Source organism: Protopterus annectens, chromosome 4.part0 (genome assembly GCF_019279795.1).
Source record: "Protopterus annectens isolate FY-2018-M chromosome 4.part0, PAN1.0, whole genome shotgun sequence".
NCBI lineage: Eukaryota > Metazoa > Chordata > Ceratodontiformes > Protopteridae > Protopterus > Protopterus annectens.
Genome location: NC_056733.1, coordinates 774,378,789 through 774,399,272, shown reverse-complemented (window position 1 = coordinate 774,399,272; position 20,484 = coordinate 774,378,789). Strand labels below are relative to the sequence as shown.

Here is a 20,484-nt window from a genome sequence, read left to right as displayed (position 1 = left end):
GATGTTGGTGTTCGTAGATCAAGTAGCTTATGCTGCTTTGTAAAGGCCTATGAATTTAATATGTCAAAGCAGAGGTTCTTCCTAATTTGTTTTATGTTAAAGGCATTTTTGAAGGTGGTTAGGCTTTGTTTGAGGATAGTATTCCCCGCAATTCCTATTTCTAGCCAAGCTTCATATAACTACACTATGAAAAGGAATTTTCAAAGAACTGTGCTGAATGTTTGTTTTTGTTTAATTCACTGAGGTATGATGACCTTGAGAACTGAAGATGTTGGTGCTGTATATATACATTTTTTCCTGTTTTATTGGTGTTATGTACTGCTGGTTAGTTGCTTCTTGTATAGAATGCTTCTTTCAACTTGCAGCTCCTTTTCTAAGATTATGCACCACATTATTATGGTTCCTGTAATAAGAAAATGGTGTAACAATTTAAACCTTCATTTTAAACTTTGTCACAGGACTTTATTAGTGCTTAAATATTTTATTTTCTTTTTTTGAAATGGTTAACTTGAAATTTGAAGTAGTGCAGTTTTTGATAAAATCAGTCTGTGCACTTTAGGATTGTGTGATGTTTTGCTCTGACGTACATCTGGGTATTTTGGTAGGAGGAAGCTCATTTTACAGTTTTTGTCCTATTCAGCCTCGTAGAACTTCAGCATCTTTGACACTTTCCATAATTGCAGTGTAGAAGGTTTTGAGGTACCTTCAGTAAGTACATTGAAAAGTCCATTTGTGGTCCTTTTCACAGTATACACCATTGCTGGAACAGTGTAAAATTTTCAAAGGTAAGTTCAGATAGCTGCAGTTTCAAGCAGAGCACACTTTCTAGCTTGGTAAGTGCCAGGATGTGTTTTGTGCCGTTCTATGAATTTATTGACAAGTAGTGAATTCTGCTGTGCATCTTTTAACCAATTATTTTTCCATTACAAACTCTTTTGTATTTCAGCAAAGTATCCTTTTGGATAGCCAAGTCACTCCAATTTCAAAAGAAAATAATGCCTAGAAGTAAAAATTCTCATTTTTCATTAACAATTAGCTGTTCAGATTGAAGACCTAAGGACACAGATTTGTTTTCTATCCAAATTACTGAATACACTAGAGAGGTACAGGAGCAAAACAAGTTTGCAACGACTTGAGTACAGGTCTACATCACGTGTAGTAGGTGTTACTGGATTTGCTTGTTTACCTCTCTGTATTTGGTTTCTGCGACCATTTGTGATTAAGTAGACCCTGAGCATTTATTAGAGTTGAAAAAGGTCTATTCATTTATTCAAGTTAGGCTGGCATAGTGGATAGTGTTGTCACCTCACAGCAAGATGTTCCTCTGTTTAATTTTTGGCTGGAGTACCTTCTGTGTGGAGTCTGCTTGTCCTCCCCCTGCTTGTGTGGCTTTCCTCTGAGTGCTCTGAATTCCTCCTACATTCCAAAGGCATGCCGTAGGTGAATTTGGCACTCTAAATTGGCCATAGATGTCAAGTATGTATGATCTGGAAGAAAAGCCATGGCAGGGCTAGCCACCCAGCAATGTGAACCTTTGCCCTAGATTGTCACCGTTGATGTGACACCCCAACTCCATGTGTAAATGGGAAAAGGGGTTGTGGGTGGGTTGTGGGTGGATGGATAGATTCATTTATTTAGGGTGCAGTAACTGAGCTGAAGCAGAACACTGTTCAGTTTGATAGTCTCCCCGGTTCATTACTTTTGAAAGTGTAGCAAGCAGTTAAGTGGCTAGCACAGTTCCTGTAAGGTTTCATAACCTATTTTAAAAGGTAGATTAACCTGCTAAAGAGTCCGTTATGTTCCTTCTGTGGTATTTTTATGCGGCTGGTTTGAGCATTTTAATATTGAAACACGACTATTTGGTAAAACTGATGGCCCATTAAGTGGGCTAGTTTTTTTTTTCAGTTTTCATTTCTTTGAACCTCATTCCAGTACTGATTTAAATGGTTTATATGAGGTGACTGATAGTTGTTGTTGTTGTTGTTGTGATGTGGTAATATTGTAGAATAATCTCATCCCGTAAGTAATGTCGACACTGCATTATTTAATGCTGTTTTTGAAGCACATATTTTATTTTTGAAGCACATTTTATTTTTGTCATATTGTGGTTCTGGTAAGGTTAGGCAGGTTTATGAGAAACGGTCTTTGAAGACTTCAGTGTCACTGAGTACAGCGAGAACCTGATCTACAGAGAAGTGTCAAGAAATTTTAAAGTTTCGTCCTTAATAACACTTTTGTTTCAACTTTAGCTGGAAAAACGCTACAGATATTTAACATCGAAATGAAGAGTAAAGTGAAAGCTCATACCATGTCTGAGGAAGTGACGTTTTGGCGATGGATATCTGTGAATACAGTTGCCTTGGTAACAGAGACTGCTGTTTACCACTGGAGTATGGAGGGGGATTCGCAACCCCAAAAGATGTTTGATAGACATGCCAGCCTTGCAGGTTGTCAAATCATCAACTATAGGACAGATCATCAACAGAAGTGGCTACTCTTGATAGGAATATCTGCACAGGTAGGTTCTGTCCTCAAGAATAATCTCTGATAGCATAGGATGTGGTGTTGGTAGTACTGAGAAAGCCATGCTTAACTTGACAGTGCAGTATGTGGTATATATTGAGACCTGCCATATGAATAATTTTGAGAGTGATGGGTGTTGTGTACTTTGCACAAGCATTGTAAAGTCCCAGGTAGCTAACCAAAACATGTTTGAATTTTTGCCTTTGTATCTTTCATATGAAACTTAGAATAAATGATCTAGACTTCCTGGACTGAATGTATGCTTCCTATCACAGAGAGTAGATAAAAGTATAGCATATTGATTGTTCTGTATGCATTATTGAAATTGGAAACCTGGGAAATGATTATTCATGAGTTTTTTGCAGCCTGTTTTGGAAGCAGCAAAGACTACCAGAGTGTATAACGTAACTTTCTTAAGGTGGTTGGAGTTTATATGAAAGTAGAATAAGCTACTTTGAGACTTGAATTACTGTATTTTAGTGCTGACCTCCAAGAAACCCTCTGCAGTGAGCAGAACATGAGTACATACTACTTGTGACCTCTGTTGCACAGTTTCTTTAAATTTTGAGCCCTGCACTTTGGGTGGTCTTGCCAAGGTCTAGGTGTCTGTTTCCCAGCATTCCCACTTCCTGGCCATTTTTACACTTCTAATGTCCTTCCAGTATGCATATGTGAGAAGACTGTACATTTGAGGCCTAGAAAGCTCATCACATTTAAATTTGTTTAAGGCGGGATGAGTTGGCACCTCTACAGGAGATAAGGTAATTGGTCACAGAAGAGGAAGGTTATGTAGCATAGCTTATGTTAACTGCTTTTACAAGTAACACCACTTCATCCTTACTAGTTGGTGGTGTGGATGTAAAGCTTGCACCCTCCAGTGCTCAGTACTAATGGAGATATCAGCCATGGGTCTTGTGTTGTGATTGACACAGGAATATAGGACTAAAGAAGCTGAGCCTTTCCCTGCTTCACAGGTAAATTGAAATGCAGTTATTTTATGTTTTTTAATACATCATTCTTTAGTTATTATATGTCTGTCAACTGCTTTGAGGACTCTCAGATCCAGGTATGGAGAGGAGCAGGCCCTTTAGTCACCTTAGGCACTTCTTTAGTATCTGAACTTGGGATTTGTCATTCTACTTTCTTTGCCTTCAGCTGCATTGTTTGTAGCTTGCCAACAAAGTCAAAACTGATTTGTACAGGTTAGTGCTAGCTTGTAGGAATTGCACAGTTGAGTCTCCTCAGCAGTCTAGATTGCAGCTTCTAGATTCAGAGACAATCTGGGAACTTCACTCTCTTATTATCATATACTTTTGATTTGTTTTATTTAAAAACATTTGTGAAGTTTTTTATTTTGAGATACTTGCAGTTTACTGTTCCTGTTAATTCCACTGGTAATTCTAAAATTACTACTGTTTGTGTGCTGAATACTACTTAGAAGCAGTTATGGGACTTTTATAAATTGTTTTTATAATGGGACTTTTATAAATTGTTTTATGACTTGTACTCGGGAACTAAAGATCCATTGTTTATTTGAATCTAATTCACCATGTGCGGGGCATTTGATCCAGACTGATCTGGCCTTAGCTCCTCATACCAAAGTATTGGATCTGAGACCTCAGACTCCTATGCTACCCTCAGCTCCCCTCTTCTGCCTAAATTAACTCATATTTTGTTTGCCACCTACCTAATCAGCCATGTGAACTGAGCTCCATCCTGTTTCATAAGTAAAGCTTTTATTCCTCTCTGTTGAGATATTTAGGCTTGTTAGTGAGACTTTATAGTGTTACACTATATATCAATCCGAAAACCTATTTATAGACTTCGTGTGTTTTTTTCCCCTTAGTATTTTTGCTGTGTTTAGTGAGAGTTAACTTTTAGGATTTTATCTTTAGGTAGTTAAGTTTGTATAGAAATAGTCTGAGATGGCACTTGTATTAAGATAGATTTTTGATATTCTACTAATGTCGGAAAAGTCTACAGGCTTCAAGAAGTGTTCTTGTGGGCATAAAATCCCACCTCAAGACCCACATTTGTGGGGTGCATATCATCTAGGGCCTTTCCACTTGGAGGACTGTTGTCTTAGTGCTGCTTTCAGCACCAATGAACGAGAAGCTTATTTTGAAAGGACTCTTTTCCTGTTTGACACGGTCTAAATTGTCTTTGGATCTGATGGCATCCTCTACCTCTCTTTCCTCTGATAGAAAAAGTGAAAAATAGAAAGGTCAAAGGAAAAGGAGAGAGAAAAAAGTCTGAGGGTGGACCAAAGGATAAACCTAAGGAAAAACAGCAAGAAGACCATTTGGACAAACCTAAGAAAAGGTCTCCAGATCCTATGCATATTGTGCCTGACACCTAAGGTATTGAGGCAGTTGGATGCTACTATTTCCAGGATCTGAGCTCCATCCTGGAATACATTTTCTCCAGGGCCAATTAGCCTGAGTTTTAATTCTCCCATCCTTCAAAAGATCCCATAGAGACATGTTTTGATAGCTTCATTTTTGAGATCTGATCGATCAACTAGGAGCCTTACTGAGTTAGATGTTGACTGAATCCCTCAGGAAAGGACTGGGTTCAGACCCTTCAAACCCCGACCGTGGTACTTCCTACACTCTCTCTATTTTTGGAGCCAATGTAAATGGGATTTAACTTCCCTGCTGTACCAGCTTTTGAGCCAGTAGACCTGGAGACTTTGGCTTTGACTTCTTACCTCACCCTCTCAACACTGATGCACTGTAATCGAGTTGAGTCCCAGAGTCACTGCATCTGAGTCGGGGCACTGATGGTGGAGCTGACTTGGAAATTTTCAGAGCTGTCCCCATCTCTTAGGGCTTTAGCCCTAGATAACTCTGTTATGAGGTCTTCCTCGGAGCTACCCTCCTTTGGAGTTGAGACTATTACCAGTTCTGTGTTTTTTTGTGGTTCTTCCTTTGTTCCATTGGGTGCGATGGCTTTCAAGGCTGTGGAGAGTGCCTTGACTGGACCAAAATGAGTGGTACTTGCATAGAGTTCAATCCATCCTGATTCTGCTGGAACCTGTGCCTCCTTCCTGTCATTATGGTTGACAGGAACAGAAAAGATCCAGTTGACTTTGAGATTCTTTGGCATTTTTGAGCTGCTCCACATATAATTCCGAAGTGCCTCCTGCAGAAATGCCAAGGCATATCCCTAAGAAAAGGACTTGCCAAGCAGAAGCATATTGACTCCTTTTCTGAGTCTTTATTTGAAGACCCCAACTTAGATTAGGGAGAAGGCTCCCAAGATCTACCCCACCCGAAGACATCTCCTTTGGAGGCATCCTAGAATTAATGAAATGTGGATGCACTGAAAATCCTCCCTAGTTGGTGTTTCTCAAAGCTTTTGGGTCTGGCCCTTCAGCATCATGGGAGGTCCCACTTCCTGATTCCTTAGTTGACCTCATCACTCAGAAGGCTTGGAAAGAACCTGATGTGGTGGAACGAACCCACCCCCCAAAAAAGGATAAAATTTTAGTTGCTCCCAAGACGGAAAACACTGGGACAAGGGTACTCCTCCAGATGCCATGGTGGGTAGCAGCACCCACAAAAAACTGCTTTTAGAAAGTTCCTCTGTTCATCAAACTAATAAGGAGTCTAGGGTTTTGGACAAACTGGGGAAACGGACTTGCGCTTCAGTGAAATTTGCTGTCTGAACATCAAACTGTCTGAAACATCTGACAGGTTCATAGGTTGGTACTAGGCTATCAGCCCTAGGGCCTATACAAGTCTAGCCATAACCATTCCCTGGCTATTTCTTCCCACACTATTTACTTCCCTGGACCCCTGTCTATCAGGGCGACTGACGTGATCCCCGGGGTGAATTTCCTTTCTCCCATCCAATCGTCAAGGTGCCTTTTGAAGAGGGCCAAAGAGGCACTCTGCTTGACATGTATGGGCAATCTATTCCAGAGTCTGGGGAGTCTCTGGGTCAGGAACCTATCCCTCCAAATTGTGATGACAAGGTTTAGATCCCTGGAGCATGTGGCTCTGAGGGATTGGGATTTCTTTGTGTAGCATGTCCAACAGCTCTGGGTTTGACATGGCCTTGTATGTTAAGCAGAGATCGCCTCTGAGTAGACTATATGCAACAGAGTATAGCTGGAGTTTTTTAAGGCGGTCAATGTAGGGCATCTGCTTTAGGCTTGTGATTCTTTTAGTGAGGTATTTCTGCGGCCTTTCTAGTTGTTGCAGATGGGGGTTGTATTCTATAATGTGTCTGAGGGATGAGTACAGTGGGACAATGACCTCCTTTTTTCTGGATGAAAAGCCCTTCGTGATTAGGTGTGCCACATAGAAAGATTTCCTGACTGTTGTGGCGATGTGGTTATCGAAGGTGAGACCACTGCCTACCAGTGTCCCCAAGTCTCTTATCACACTTTCGGTGTTTAGTGTACTGCCGCCTATATGGTAATTCATGGATACATGTTTTTTCCCAAAGGGGATAACTATACATTTCTTGGCATTGAGCTTGAGCCCATGGCTCTGGCACCAAGCATCTGTTTCTGTAAGGCCCTTTTGTAGAGTATCCACATCATTTGGGGATTCAATAATGGCTCCCAGTTTGCAGTCATCTGCGAACTTTGTTAGCCAGAGTCCCTTAGTGTTGGCCTGTACTTCAGAGAAGTAGATGCCAAACAAGAGCGGTCCCAGGACTGAACCCTTAAGTACTCCACTTGTCTGGAGCTGGATTTAGAGTCAGCTACTTTTACAGTGTGGGTTCTATCAGTAAGCCAGTTAGCAACCCATTGGGTGACGTAGGGATTAAGTTTATCTATGATTCCAGAGTGGGGGATGGTGTCAAAGGCCTTGGCAAGGTCTAGATAGGCTGTGTGGACCACCTTACCCTTGTCCATGGCTCTGGAGACTGATTCGAAGAAGTCAATCAGGTTCAGGAGATGAGATTGGCCCTTCACGAACCCAAACTGGGTGGGGTCCAGTGTTTGAAGGTTGCCAATGACTTTGTTTATAAGCTCCATGATAATACGCTCCATGGCCTTGCAGATGAGGCTTGTCAGACTGATGAGACGGTAGTTTCTGGGATCCAAGGTGGATCCCCCCTTGTGGAGTGGGATAACTGTAGCTCTGCACCACTCAGTGGGCACGAAACCTTAGATGAGGCTATGATTAAACATGACACTTAGGTGGGTGCCAGTTCATATTGTAGTTCATGTAGTACACAGCCCGGGATGTCATCTGGTCCCATGGCTGCTGTATTCTTAACTTTGGAGAGTGCGTTTTTTACCTGTGTGGCCGTTTTATTACCAGAATTTGGCAATCTTCCGGTATTAAGATGGGCCATTTAGGGGGTGAGAGGAGGGGGGGGTGAAGTTGGCACTGAATCGATCTGCCAGGATATTGGCAATATCCTTGGGATCAGTATAATTAATGCCATTCTCTTTTAGCTCAGAGCAGATCTGAGCATTGCCATTTAGATTCTTGACATAGTTGTAGAATGCCTTGTGGTTGTCTTTCGAATCTTTGGCAATTTTATTTTCGTAACTAGCTTTGGAGGATTTTATGAGGGATCTCAGTTTCTTACTGAGGCTGGTAAGGGAGTTTTTTTGCATCCTGGGATTTTCCTCTTTTCTGCAAAATGTTCTTCCTTTTGTTGTAAGGTTTGTTTATGGCAGGGGACCACCAGATTGGCTTCCTTTTTTTGGATGAGAGCATCTTGGTTCCATTTGGGATGGCACGATTCATGTATGAGTGGATGTGCTCATTTAGTGCCTTTAGTGTAGGATTCAGCAGTTGAACTTTCAGTTCCCGTCTGCATGGGTGCCATGAAGTTTGTCACTTCTGACTTGAGTAGCATGAAGTTGGCTTTGGAGAAGTTTTTTTATGGAAGTTTCCTTACTGAGGGTTGGGGGTGGGATGTGGATGCTAAGGGTGATTAGCTTATGGTCAGACCTGACTAACGAGGGGGTGACCATAGGTGTGGTGCATCGATTTCCCATGTTGGTAATGACCAGGTCTAGGATATTGGAGCCCCTGGTGGGACTATGAATTAGTTGATCCAGGGCGTTGGAATTTATGAATTCCAAGAACTGTTGGGCAGAGGTGTTGGTACATGAGTAGTTTTCACAGTTAATGGCAGGGTAGTTAAAATCACCCCGTATTAGGGTGTTTGGTTTTATCTTAATATTTTCCAGTATGTTTCCAGTAGGATTTGATCAGAGCGCTTTCAAATTCCCAGGTGTGTAACTTGCCTTGGAATATCCAAAAGACTGTGGCTATCCAGTTGTCTACCCTGCAGTCTTCCTCTGTGGTCACTAGACTACTATCTAATGCAGCAGGTGGCATAACATGGGCAGCCAGCACTGGTATTACCATGCAATATCGTGCCTGGATGTGGCTCTGTGATTTCGCAGAAAGCTTTGACATCCTTCATAAATACCCACTATGAGGGTTTCACCTTATGTGGACCAAATGTACAGAAAACGCTAACCAGGCAGTGAGCAAGATGGCAAGACCTTGTCTTCTGTAGGAATCAGTTTATTTTTCAACTCGCCTCTTTTTCAAGATCCTTTTCCAATAAGTCAAAACAAGGGAGAGAAATGTGATTCAGAAAATCGCAAGGTTTTCACTAGGACATTCCTGGAGACAGGCCTCCCAGTAGCAGAGACTTGAGGCAATTCCATGTGATGTTGCCCACAAGACAGAGGTGGTGGTCAGAACCAAGATTTCTGAGGACCTTTCACAGGGAAACTTTTTATCAGCATCACTATATGCTTGCCCGACTGCTGCACTCTTGCGACAGTCGGGGGGAGGGGGCACTTCTTAAACCCTCTAGCCTTGCAAAATATAACTTTTGATTCATGGGTGCTAAGGATCATTAACAAAGGTTATACAATTCTCTCTTTAGAATCCCCAAAAATAATACAAAAGATTTCCCTATACTCCACCCAATTGGTCAGAATCAGCAGCAATGCAGGTTTCAAGGTTGCTGGACAAGTCATCCATCCAACTGGTCCCCAAGACCAACAAGGATTCAGAGTCTATTCAAGGATCATTTTAGTTCCAAAAAGACAGGAGACTTCAGACCAATATTGGATCTCTGCAGTCTAAATAAATTTGTAAAACAAAGTTCCAGGTGGTTACAATACAGTCCCAACTGTCCTTCCTCAGCAGAGGTAGAATGATCAGCTCTGTCGATTTTCAGAATGCATGATATTGTATCAGTATCCACCAGCAGTCCAGGAGATTCCTCCTTTTCTGTCTGGAAGGTGACCGCTATCATTTCATAGAGCTTCCATTTGGTTTCACCACAGCCCCCGGGTGTTCACCAAGATAAAGGCAGCTGTCACTGCTTACCTCAGGCTACAAAGGATCCAGGTCTTGCATATTCAGATGATTGACTTCGAACTGCTACTTCTAAGGATTTGGTATAGCAACCTATTTGTGTATTTCATTCAACTTCAACAAAAGCAAGCTATCCCCTTCTCAGATTACAGAATTCCTAGGCTTCCCACATAGACCAGCACATCTAGATAGCAAAACTTCCCATGACACGAGTCATATCCTTAAGTTTGGTAGCCCTCCAAGTAATGAAACATCTGTGGCCCCAAGCTCTACTAATTTTGTGACTGTTGGGACTAGAGGCCTGTTCTAGATCTCTAGGGGTTGGGAGGGTGGCCTAATGGTTAAGGTGTTTGCCTTACAAACACAAGGTGTGGGTTTTGAATCTCAAGGGATAATTGGCTAGGCTTAAAATGGCTCACAAGGGCAGTTAGCTTAGTTCTAATCTATGAACCTATGGTTCCTTTGGCCATATATGACATGCGAGTTCTACAGTGGACACTAGCTGTACAATTGTCACAAAAGCTACATAAACTTTGTAACAGAGTTCACCTGACTCAGGTCTGCAGAGACCATATTCAGTGGTAGATTTCATCCAACACAATTGGTTCAGGGCAGACCTTTGTCTCCCTTCTCCCAAAGCCATAGTGGATGCCTCCCTTTTTCGGGGGAGTGGCATTTTGAAGGGAAGACCATTCAAGGAATGTGGCCAGTAGACGCCAATTTTCCCATCAATGTTATTGTAGCTGAGGACAGTCGTGCTTATCTTGCAGGCATTTCGGGACCTGTTACCAAGGATGTGATCGCGAGTCACTTGGACAGTATGTCAGTGGTTTGGTACATCATCTAACAGGTGGAACACGATCATACCCTCTTTGCCAGGAATCCATGAGAGTCTGGCAGTGGGACATGTTGTCAAACTGTTTACTGGTAGCAATGCACATACCTGAGATGTCCAGTGTTCTGGCAGACAAATTGAACAAAACTGTTCTGATGAGTGGTCTCTCATCAGAACAGTGGCAATGGATGTTTTCAGCCACTGAGGCCAACTTTGCTGCGACCTTTTTGCTTTGTACCTCAACAACAAATACAGAAGTTACTTTGCAGGGACAGTCACCAAGTGATACTCTAGTCCATCTTTGGCTCCCAGGTCTCCTCTATGCTTTTCCACCAATTCCCTCATCACCAGCATCATTCAGAAAGCTATGGAGTGCATGACCAGGATAAATGCTCATTGCCCCCTTCTCACCTCTGCAGGTATGATTCCCCTTTTTTGGCCGTATCTGGTACATCCACCATAGATTTTGGATCCATTTCTGGATCTCCTCTGTCACCCAGATTTCAAGGTAGAGGAATTAATATTGGTTTCTCCAATATTAATTGCCAGAAATGCTAGACTTTCTTCCCGGTAGTCCATATCATATCTTCGTCTTCTCCTCTAAGGAATTCCACCAAGAATATTTATAAAAGCAAATGGAAGCATTTTTCTGTTTAAGCCTCTTCAGGGGGACTAGACCCCTTTTCAGCACCCTTACAATTTTGGAGTTTGTATTGGAACTATTCCCTGCTGGCTCAAGTTGCGCTATAATTGAAGTCCAATTAGTTGCCATTTCCAACTTTTACATAGGGTTTAACAATACATCTGTTGCATTTCTCAATGACCAAAACCTTACTTAGAGGAACATTTTTATTGAGACCACCAGTTTGTGATTTGGTTTCTCCCTGGGATATTACTATTTTACTGCAGTCGTTAACCCAAAAGCCCTTTGAGCAAGCAATGTCAGTAGATTCAAGGTTTCTAACATTGAACATGATTTTCCTGGTTGCCATTACATTTGTAAAAGTTTGTCAGAATTACAGGCACTCTGTTGCACATCTCCTTTCCTTTTTTTTCCCCACAAGAATAGTGTCACTGAAAACAAATCCTTGTTTTCCCCAAAGTAGCATTGGAATCTAACTTGAACCAACAGATTTGCAGGTGGTCTTTCCAAATTTTACTAAGCAAGGAGAAAATACTGTACATACCCACGATGTCTGTAGACCACTCCGATTCTGTTTCTATCTTACTAAGCTTTTAAGAAAGTCTGATCAGCAGTTCATATCCTTCTCTAAGACAAAACTTGGACAATCTGTGTCTAAAGTAACCTTGTCAAAATAGTTAGTAGATTGCAGTTCATTTATTTATAAGTTAAAAGGCATGCCTTTGCAATCACAGCCCTATGGCTTATTCTACCAGTGCTGTAGCAACTTCAGTAGCATTTACAGAAAGAGTGCCCATCCGTGACTTATGCACTGCAGCACCTTCACCTTCAACTCCTACCTTTGTGCCTCTGTTAAATGTGCAGTCTAGGATTTGCACATTTTTGGCTCTGCCATACTCAGGAATGTCCTTCCTTGAGTCTGCTCAGTTTCCTGTCCGGTAGCTTGGGAATCTAGCCCACATGCTGAATCAAAGACATTGGATATGAAAGTTAAGTACTTAACTATGGATCCTTGTCTTATTTTCAGCTGGTTCAACTCCCCTCCTCCTTTTTCCCCTTTATAAATTGTTCATCCAGAGCCTTCTATGGACCATGTCTGATCTGTTGCATCTTTTGGCTTATGTAGTGTCCGCCCCCCCTTTCTTTTCTATGTAATTGATCAATTGAGGTTACCTAACAAACCTGATCTGAGGTAATTCAGGCGGAAGAGGGGAATTGTGGGTAGGAGAGGAGTCAGAGTTCTCTGATCAGTGCTTTGGTATTGGGCATTGAGGTTGGATCTGACAACCCACATGTTGAACCAGACGAAAATAAGACAACCCAGATGTACCATTATGGCAAGTACACAACTTTCATTTCTGTGGTGTCATTTTATTTATTTATTTAACATTTGTTGACCGGGAAAGTCCGACTAGGACAGAGCCTATTTTCAGCAGATCCCTGGGTAGAAATGCTACAGATGCATGTCTTTTGAATGTCATCTGGACAATAGGGACTGAGTTGTGCATGTAGAGCTACAGTTCAAGCACTCCTGCTTTTGTTTAGCTTCATTTGAAGTTCTGACAGAAAAATATTGTATTTTTTCTTTTTTATATTTTGCTATTTTACTGCAAATTACTTTTTTGTATTTTCTGGGGAACATTTTTCTTTTATAGCATATCTAAATGCTTATTTATGCTGTTTTAAAATGTTTGATCTAAAGCATATTTTTGGCAGTATTTGTACAAAGGAATTTTACTTGATATTGAGACTGTGTATGCTGCTTACTACACACACTAGGTTGTAGAACAAAGCTTTATCATATATTACACTGTTTCTGGTGTATATTATACTGTTTAGCCCTGTTTACTGTGGGGGGGACATAGGGCAGAAAAAAATGTATATAAGCTTGGTCATTAATAGTGTCAGTGAATTATTCTGGCTGGTATTTTTTTCCCTGAGTTGATGAATTCTGATACTGCTGCACTTCCATCAAATCCAGTTGCACCTAAAAAAAGAGAGAGAGAGAAAAAAAAAAACATACTCTACTTATGATTTGTGAAGCCTGTTGCTTGAGCTTGCAGACCACTTAACTTTGATGTCAGCTGACCGTTCTTTTTGGTATAGGAGTCAGATCTTTTTGGTGTAGGGGTCAGATGCATCCTCCTGGGATGATCCATTACCTGTTTCAGGAATGGCAGAACCAAACCCCTTGGGTGCGGGAGAGGTCTGGGGTAGGGGACCCCTTTCCATACAATAATACTGTGCCCAGATATTTTGTCCACTACTGTAGTTCACAGCAAGAAGAGACCGACTTCACCACACTGCAGACAATCCGGTTTTTAACATGTACAGCTGGTGTGGCTTTCTTAGCTAAGAGAGTTTTACAATCACATGAGTTGCAGACTTCCTATTCAGCATGACTGTGTGGCTACTTTTAGTAGGTATCAGTCTGTGACTGCAGATTTTGATGGGGACTCTGCAGACAATAGTGAACACTGGAGTCCATCCAGCCTTATTCTTTGAAAGGTGAACAGGTTCCAAAACCCAAGTAGGTGTTCACCTCTCCATAGGTGCTAGCTACGTTTAGCGATGTGTTTGACTTAAAGCAGTCTGGAGCTGCACCTGAGATTGGCATAAGATTTATGATCTTATTGAGGATGGAATTCCAAATGTTTTCCTGTTCCTCCCTTGTTACCAAGCTTAGAAAATGTCTGTAAAACTTCATGTACAACCATGCCGGTTAGTGAACCAGTTCTTAAAAAGCCTATGAGGAAGTACAAGGTGTACTCTGTTCTTGTTGATCTCTTTGCTCCTTTTGTCAGCGGACCTGGCTGCATCTGTTCTAGCTGACAGCTCTAAAAAGAGGTTCTTGGCTTTGTCTAACCCCACACGACTGGGTAACATTGGCCAGTGTTCAGTATCTATGGGGAAAAAGTTGGCTCACTCTAATATTTAGACTTAAGATTTCTTCATTTTCTAAGCTTTAGGTGAAAGTTTATTATGCGATGTGCTTAGAATTTAGATAGTTGCATATTTGCCTGCTTAACAGAAGTGTTGTATAAATGAGTTTGTTTTTGATGTGACTCAGGTCAAAAACCTGCTTTGATAAATGTTTTGGAAGTTAGACAACTTCTAGACATGCATCTTCTGTTGTGTTGCGAAAGTATGCTTCGTTACCTAACCAGAATCTGTGTAAGATTTTAATAAATGAAATTCTGTGTTCCTTTAAGTTCTGAAGTTGTTTGGTTCTGCTGTTGTCCTTATTTTCAGTGGGATGACAGAGATAAATTGATGTGTAGTGTATCTAGAATGATGTTCTTCGTGTTTCACTGTTGTAGTCATTACATCTGGGTTATCTGCTTGCAGGTAGACCTCAGTCGGCCTGATTAACAAAGTCTTGGGTCCTGCATCGATTGCTGTCCCTTCTTCCATGATGTCAGGTCGTCAGGGGTATAAAACATGCAGCCGATGCCATTACACCAGTCTTTCTTGCTGTGCGGTGCCAGAAGCAGTTCGCAAGTGCCGGTCGGCCGACTCCTGAAATTTTCGTTTTAGAGTTTCTGAACTGAAGTCTTCAACTAAAGCTAAGTACCCCGTTGGGGAAACTTTTTCTTGCTCCTTACCAATGTCAGTAAAAGTTAATTGCATTACTTGCGGAAAGCAAATACCTCATAAAGATCCTTACCTAGGCCCTGACCGCAACGTACCTTGCTGTCGGTTTTGTGCTTTATTTAATCAACGCACTATCCATCGTCTGTATATTTTCCCCTCTAAATATTTCGGTTCTCGGTTTAATTATCCTGAAATGTCGTCAGTTAGTCATCCGACTACCGGGATTCCGGAAAATCGCTAAGATGAAGACAGAGACAGGCAGCCGAGGTCCAAAACTGCCGACTACGCTTCTAAGCCAGTCGTCAGTTTGCCGCTACTCAGTGAGGCGCTTTCGCAGCCCCTGATACCTGCTACGTCTGATTCGCAGGCCTCTACTGAGACACATTCGGAGTCCAGTATGCCACGAGATGCTTCATCTATGGAACCCGCAGATGTCTCTACCTTGGATGGGTCCGGAGCCGTTGTGCAGGCACTGGCCTCTGAGGGTGTATTCAGGCCTATGGAATTGCATATTAAACCGATGCCTCCTTCTTCACTTGGGCCTAAATCTCGAACCATGCCTAAAAAAACGACGCCCAGGCCACATGTTCAGGCCTCTATGCCTAATAATTCTAATCTGGGGTAGCCACCCCCCTCCCCTTCTAAGAGGCCTAGGACTGAAGTTGTTTATGAATCTTCTGACCAGAATTCTGTTTTTTCTGATTCTTCTGATCTGGATTTGCCCTTATCTACTTATGAGGATTGTGATGCAGAGGACTCCATTCCCTCTGCTTCCCCTCCAGAGGATATTTCTTTTGGGGGAAACCTTACATACTTTAAGGGAGCATTTCCACTGGGAAAGCCAGGATTTTTCTGTTTCAAAAAGAGGCTTAGGGATTTCTTACTCCAACCTCCAGCATAAGCCTTTAGCTATTCCTCCTGTACTAGACATTGTTGATGCTTTTTTGGAATCTAGTTTGACCCCTGATTCCTTGCCTCCTGCTCCCAGAAAACCTGACAGATACTACAGGGTCCCTGAATCACACAAGTTCCTTTTTAAAAATCGTATTGCGGATCCAGAGACTATTTCACAGGGGCCCAAGGGCATTAAGGCTTCTACTGCTAAAAATCCTACCCCTTCTGATAGAGACTCCAGGGCACTGGATAGATGGGGTAAGGTTTATACTTCTGCAACCTTGGCCATTAGGGCTTTAAACTGCCAGTTTCCTATGTTAAAGTATCAGCAACATGTATTGGGTTGCTTAAACAGAAAATGATGATTCCGGACTGTGTGGAAAATAAAAAAAATTACAGGATTTAATGCATTCTGCTGAACAAGTTGGAAAACCTACTTTGCAATGAGGTTTTGATTCTTTAGAGGCCTCTTGCAGGGCTGCTGTCACTGGGTTTGTGCTCAGAAGGCATGCTGGGCTTAAGGAGCAATCTTTGCCTGGTCATGTTAAAGCTAAGTTGTTGGATGCTCCCTTAAATCAGGACCGCCTGTTTGGCAACAAGGCTGAGGAAGTTTTTAAAAAGATGGAAGATAAAGCTAAATCTATGCAAACTGTTAAAGATTTCTTACAAGTTCAGCCTCCTAGATTTAGTAGGCACTGGCCCTCTAAGAATTGGTCCTTTCCAGCCTCTTCCAGGTCTTCTCAAGCCAAACCCAGACACAGCAAAAAACCCAGGTTCCAGTCCCAGGGGACACACATGACTAAGCAGTGGGGGGTGTCTACTTCCACCTCTGCCTCCACTTCCAAATCTGTGAGTAATAAGATCCCCCCCCCCCCATGGTAAATGTCTCAATGACTTCCTTTTAAAATTTCCAAGCACTTATCAGCTGACTGCCCCTTTGGGGGGGGGGGGATTGCTCCTCATGCAAAGAACTGGAAATACTTACCCAGGACAAATGTGTTTTAAATAGTGTCCCAGGGGTACAGATTTCAATTCCACACATTGCCAACACCAAGTGGGTGGCCGGTCCTACCCCCAAATCAGTGGGCAGAGGCCCAAAAACAAGTACTTTCTCTCTTAAGCATGGGGGCTATTTAACTGGTACCAGAAGAGGAAAAGGGACAAGGTTTCTACTCTAGACTTTTCTTGGTACCCAGGAAAGACAATTCATGGCATCCTATCCTGGACCTGTCTACTCTAAACACCTTTTTTCAAGATGCTGACTCTTCAATTACTTCCTATGCCAGACAAAGATGCCTGGTTGGCAACACTAGATTTAAAAGAAGCATACCTGCACATCCCAATCAGGGAATCTTGCAGAAGATACCTACGCTTCAAAGCAGGCTGCACACACCATCAGTTCTCTGCACTGCCCTTTGGCTTATCTATTGCGCTCAGGGTATTCACAAAGTGCCTAGCTCCAGTTATTGCATTTTGCAGGCAAAGAAATATTCAAATATACCCATACTTGGACGATTGTCTAATTCAAGCAGAAACCCGGGCATACTTTTGAATCGTCTGGCATTTGTACAAAGGGTTCTAACTTGTCTGGGGTACACCATAAACGAAAAGAAATCACACCTGGTACCCTGTCAACAAATTATATTCCTGGGAGCAAGCTTGAATGCAACTTTCCAGATGGCTTGCCTCACGCCAGAGAAACAAATTCATTTGACAACCTACTTCAAAAAAGTGGCCACAAAAACCCTCCTCTCTGCAAGACAAATACTGCAAGCCTTGGGGTTCATGGCCTCCATTCTTCTAATTCCATATACAAGACTGCATCTGAGGAAACTACAGTGGTATCAAAAGCCTATGGTGTCAACATTGTCAGGATCTAGAAGCAATGATTCCTATCATACCTTGCCCCTATGCCTAGAGTTCCTTTGGTGGGCAGAAGCCTGCCACCAAAACAAGGGACTACCTTTCACACCACCCCTTGCCACCCAAACCCTAACAGCAGATGCATCAGAGTATGCATGGGGGGCTCACCTTGCAGGGAAGTGCATTCAGGGCAAATGGAACCCAAATCAAATGCACCTGCACATTAATCAAAAAGAAATGTTAGCTGTACAGAATGCTGTGACAGCCTTCAAGGACCACATTCTTCCCGGACAACTAATGGTAAAGACGGACAACATCACTATTATGTGGTACATAAACAAGCAGGGGGTACACATTCTTACCCCCTCTGCAGACTCGCCATGGCATTGTAGAACACAGCATTAAGCTCCCAAGTGCACCTACAAGCTCAATTCCTGCCAGGAAAATTAAATACACTGGCAGATGGACTAACCAGAAACCTCATGGACCCACACAAGTGAAAATGGGAGCCAGGGATTTTCAACATGTTGACAAGCAAATGGGGGAGCCCAGATATAGACCTGTTTGCCTCTCCCCAGAACTACCAATTGAACAAATTTTGCACAAGGACTCCCCACAAACAAGCCGGGAAAGTGGATGCTCTGTCCTTCAGCCGGAAAAACTTATCCGTCTATGCCTTCCCCCCTCTGCCTCTGCTCTCCAAAGTACTACTAAAAATCAAACAGGACAAACCAAGAATGATTTTGATTGCTCCAGACTGGCCATGCCAACACTGGTACCCCCCTGTGCGCAGTGTGTCATGGTTACCCCCATGGCACCTGCTGCAGACTCCTTCACTGTTGTCTCAGCAGGAGAACCAGATTCTGCACCCTCAGCTTCTAACACTGAACCTTGCAGCCTGGCTAATTACATAATTTCTCCTTTACCATCCCTCAGTAAACCTGTGATGGATATAATTTTAGAGGCAAGTAGGCCTAGTACTAGAAAATCTTATGCTGAAAAATGGAAAAGAAAAAGATTCTGTGCCTGGAACCAATGTCAAGGGATGAGCACAGCCGCGCCCAATTTACTTCACATTTTACAATACTTAACTGAGATGCTTCACAAGGGCTTGTCTTTTTCCTCCATTAAAATTCACGCTTCAGCCATTTTAGCGCATTATAGCACAGAACCTCCCCTCTTCTCTCATCCACTGCTCAAGCAGTTCCTCAGAGGGGCCAAAAATTTGAGACCACCCAGGAGAGCTCCAACCCCAGACTGGGACCTTAACTTTGTTTTGGCGAAACCCGTGCTACCTCCTTTCGAGCCAGCTGCTACTGCAGACTTAAAATTTCTTTCTTGGAAAACAGCTTTTCTTTTAGCAATCACTTCAGCTAGAAGGGTATCTGAATTACAGGCCCTTATGGCAGTAGAGCATTAAATCATCTTTCATGCGGACAGTGTGTCCCTCAGAACTAATCCATCCTTCATGCCCAAGGTGGTATCCAGTGTGGCTCTTAATCAGTCCATTCATTTGCCAACCTTTTTTCCCAATCCACAGAACAAAGGGGAATGGATACTGCATTCCTTAGATGTGCACAGACAACATAGATTCTACTTGGACAGGACTAAACCTCAAAGGATATCTGAACTGCTGGTGGCATTTGCTGCAGGGGCAGAGGGAAAGGCTATTTCAAAGCAAACCATTTATAAATGGGTAGGCCATTGCATTCATTTCTGCTATAAGCACCATGGAAAACCTATCCCCCAGGGCATCAGACCTCATTCCACCAGGGCTGCATCTACCTCTACAGCCTTTCTCAGAGGCGTCCCTACCAGGGACATCCTCAAAGCTGCTACCTGGAGTTCCGTACATACTTTTACAAAGCATCATTTGCCAATTTTCTCTAAATCCAGAGCTGGCTTTGCCACTGCAGTCTTGCAGGGCCTTATAGGTGGTCCTAATGTTATCTAAATTCCTCCTGCCAACCATAGCTTTGGGAATCTACCCAAATGTAATGACTGCAACAGTGAAACACTAAGCACATAGTACAATTGTGTACACTTAACATAAATGTAGATGTTCTAATGTATTCACTGTTGTAGTCCTGGTTACCCTCCCTCCAGCCCCCTAACTTCTTTTGGCTATATCTCTACTTTCCTTTACTATGCTTAAAAGCATTTTTGGTGTATTTGCTTTTTTGTTGGAGGTATATCATTGTAATTTTATATTTAATTGCTTCCCATTAGGGGGTTCCTGACCTCTGGGGCAAGAAACTGAAGTAATGGCATCGGCTGCATGTTTTATACCCCTGACGACCTGACGTCATGGAAGAAGGGACAGTAAACGACGCAGGACCCAAGACTTTGATAATCAGGCCGACTGAGGGCTACCTGCCAGCAGATTACCCAAATGTAATGACTGCAACAGTGAATACACTAACATCTGCATTTATGTTAAGTGTACACAACTGTACTTCTCATGTTCCTAGGTTCTCCTGTAACAAGGTGCTCAACTTCAAAGCTGCAGAAAAAACAAAATTCCTAACAAAATTCCTAACAAAAATCAGGGTACCAAAGGGCAATGGCAGAGGGTAATGCTTCCAAACCAAGTAAAGAGGTTACTTTCTCAAAAAGCATCATGGTCCACTACTGTAGAATGACTGTGCTGAGACTCTGACAGCCTGTTCATTCCTCCTCTTTCTCCACCCCTTTGTCCAGACTTACACTCACCATAGCAGCTTGGTTACAAATAGTCTCAGACAAATTGGTATTGAGAATAGTTCCGAGAGGATCCTTTTGGTAGGGACAGAAAATCCACCTGCTATACCAGATTC

The 20,484-nt window shown here is 42.5% G+C and overlaps 1 protein-coding gene across 5 annotated transcripts in view; it reads left to right on the top strand.

The window, feature by feature from the left end:
• Positions 1–20,484, top strand: part of LOC122799579 (clathrin heavy chain 1-like) — a 1,937,764-nt gene that overhangs the window by 255,058 nt on the left and 1,662,222 nt on the right. For all 5 annotated transcript variants that reach the window (XM_044068726.1, XM_044068727.1, XM_044068725.1 and 2 more), the window contains one exon: positions 2,250–2,518. In XM_044068726.1, coding sequence (XP_043924661.1) covers positions 2,250–2,518 — 269 coding nt within the window. The remainder of the gene's footprint in view (positions 1–2,249; positions 2,519–20,484) is intronic.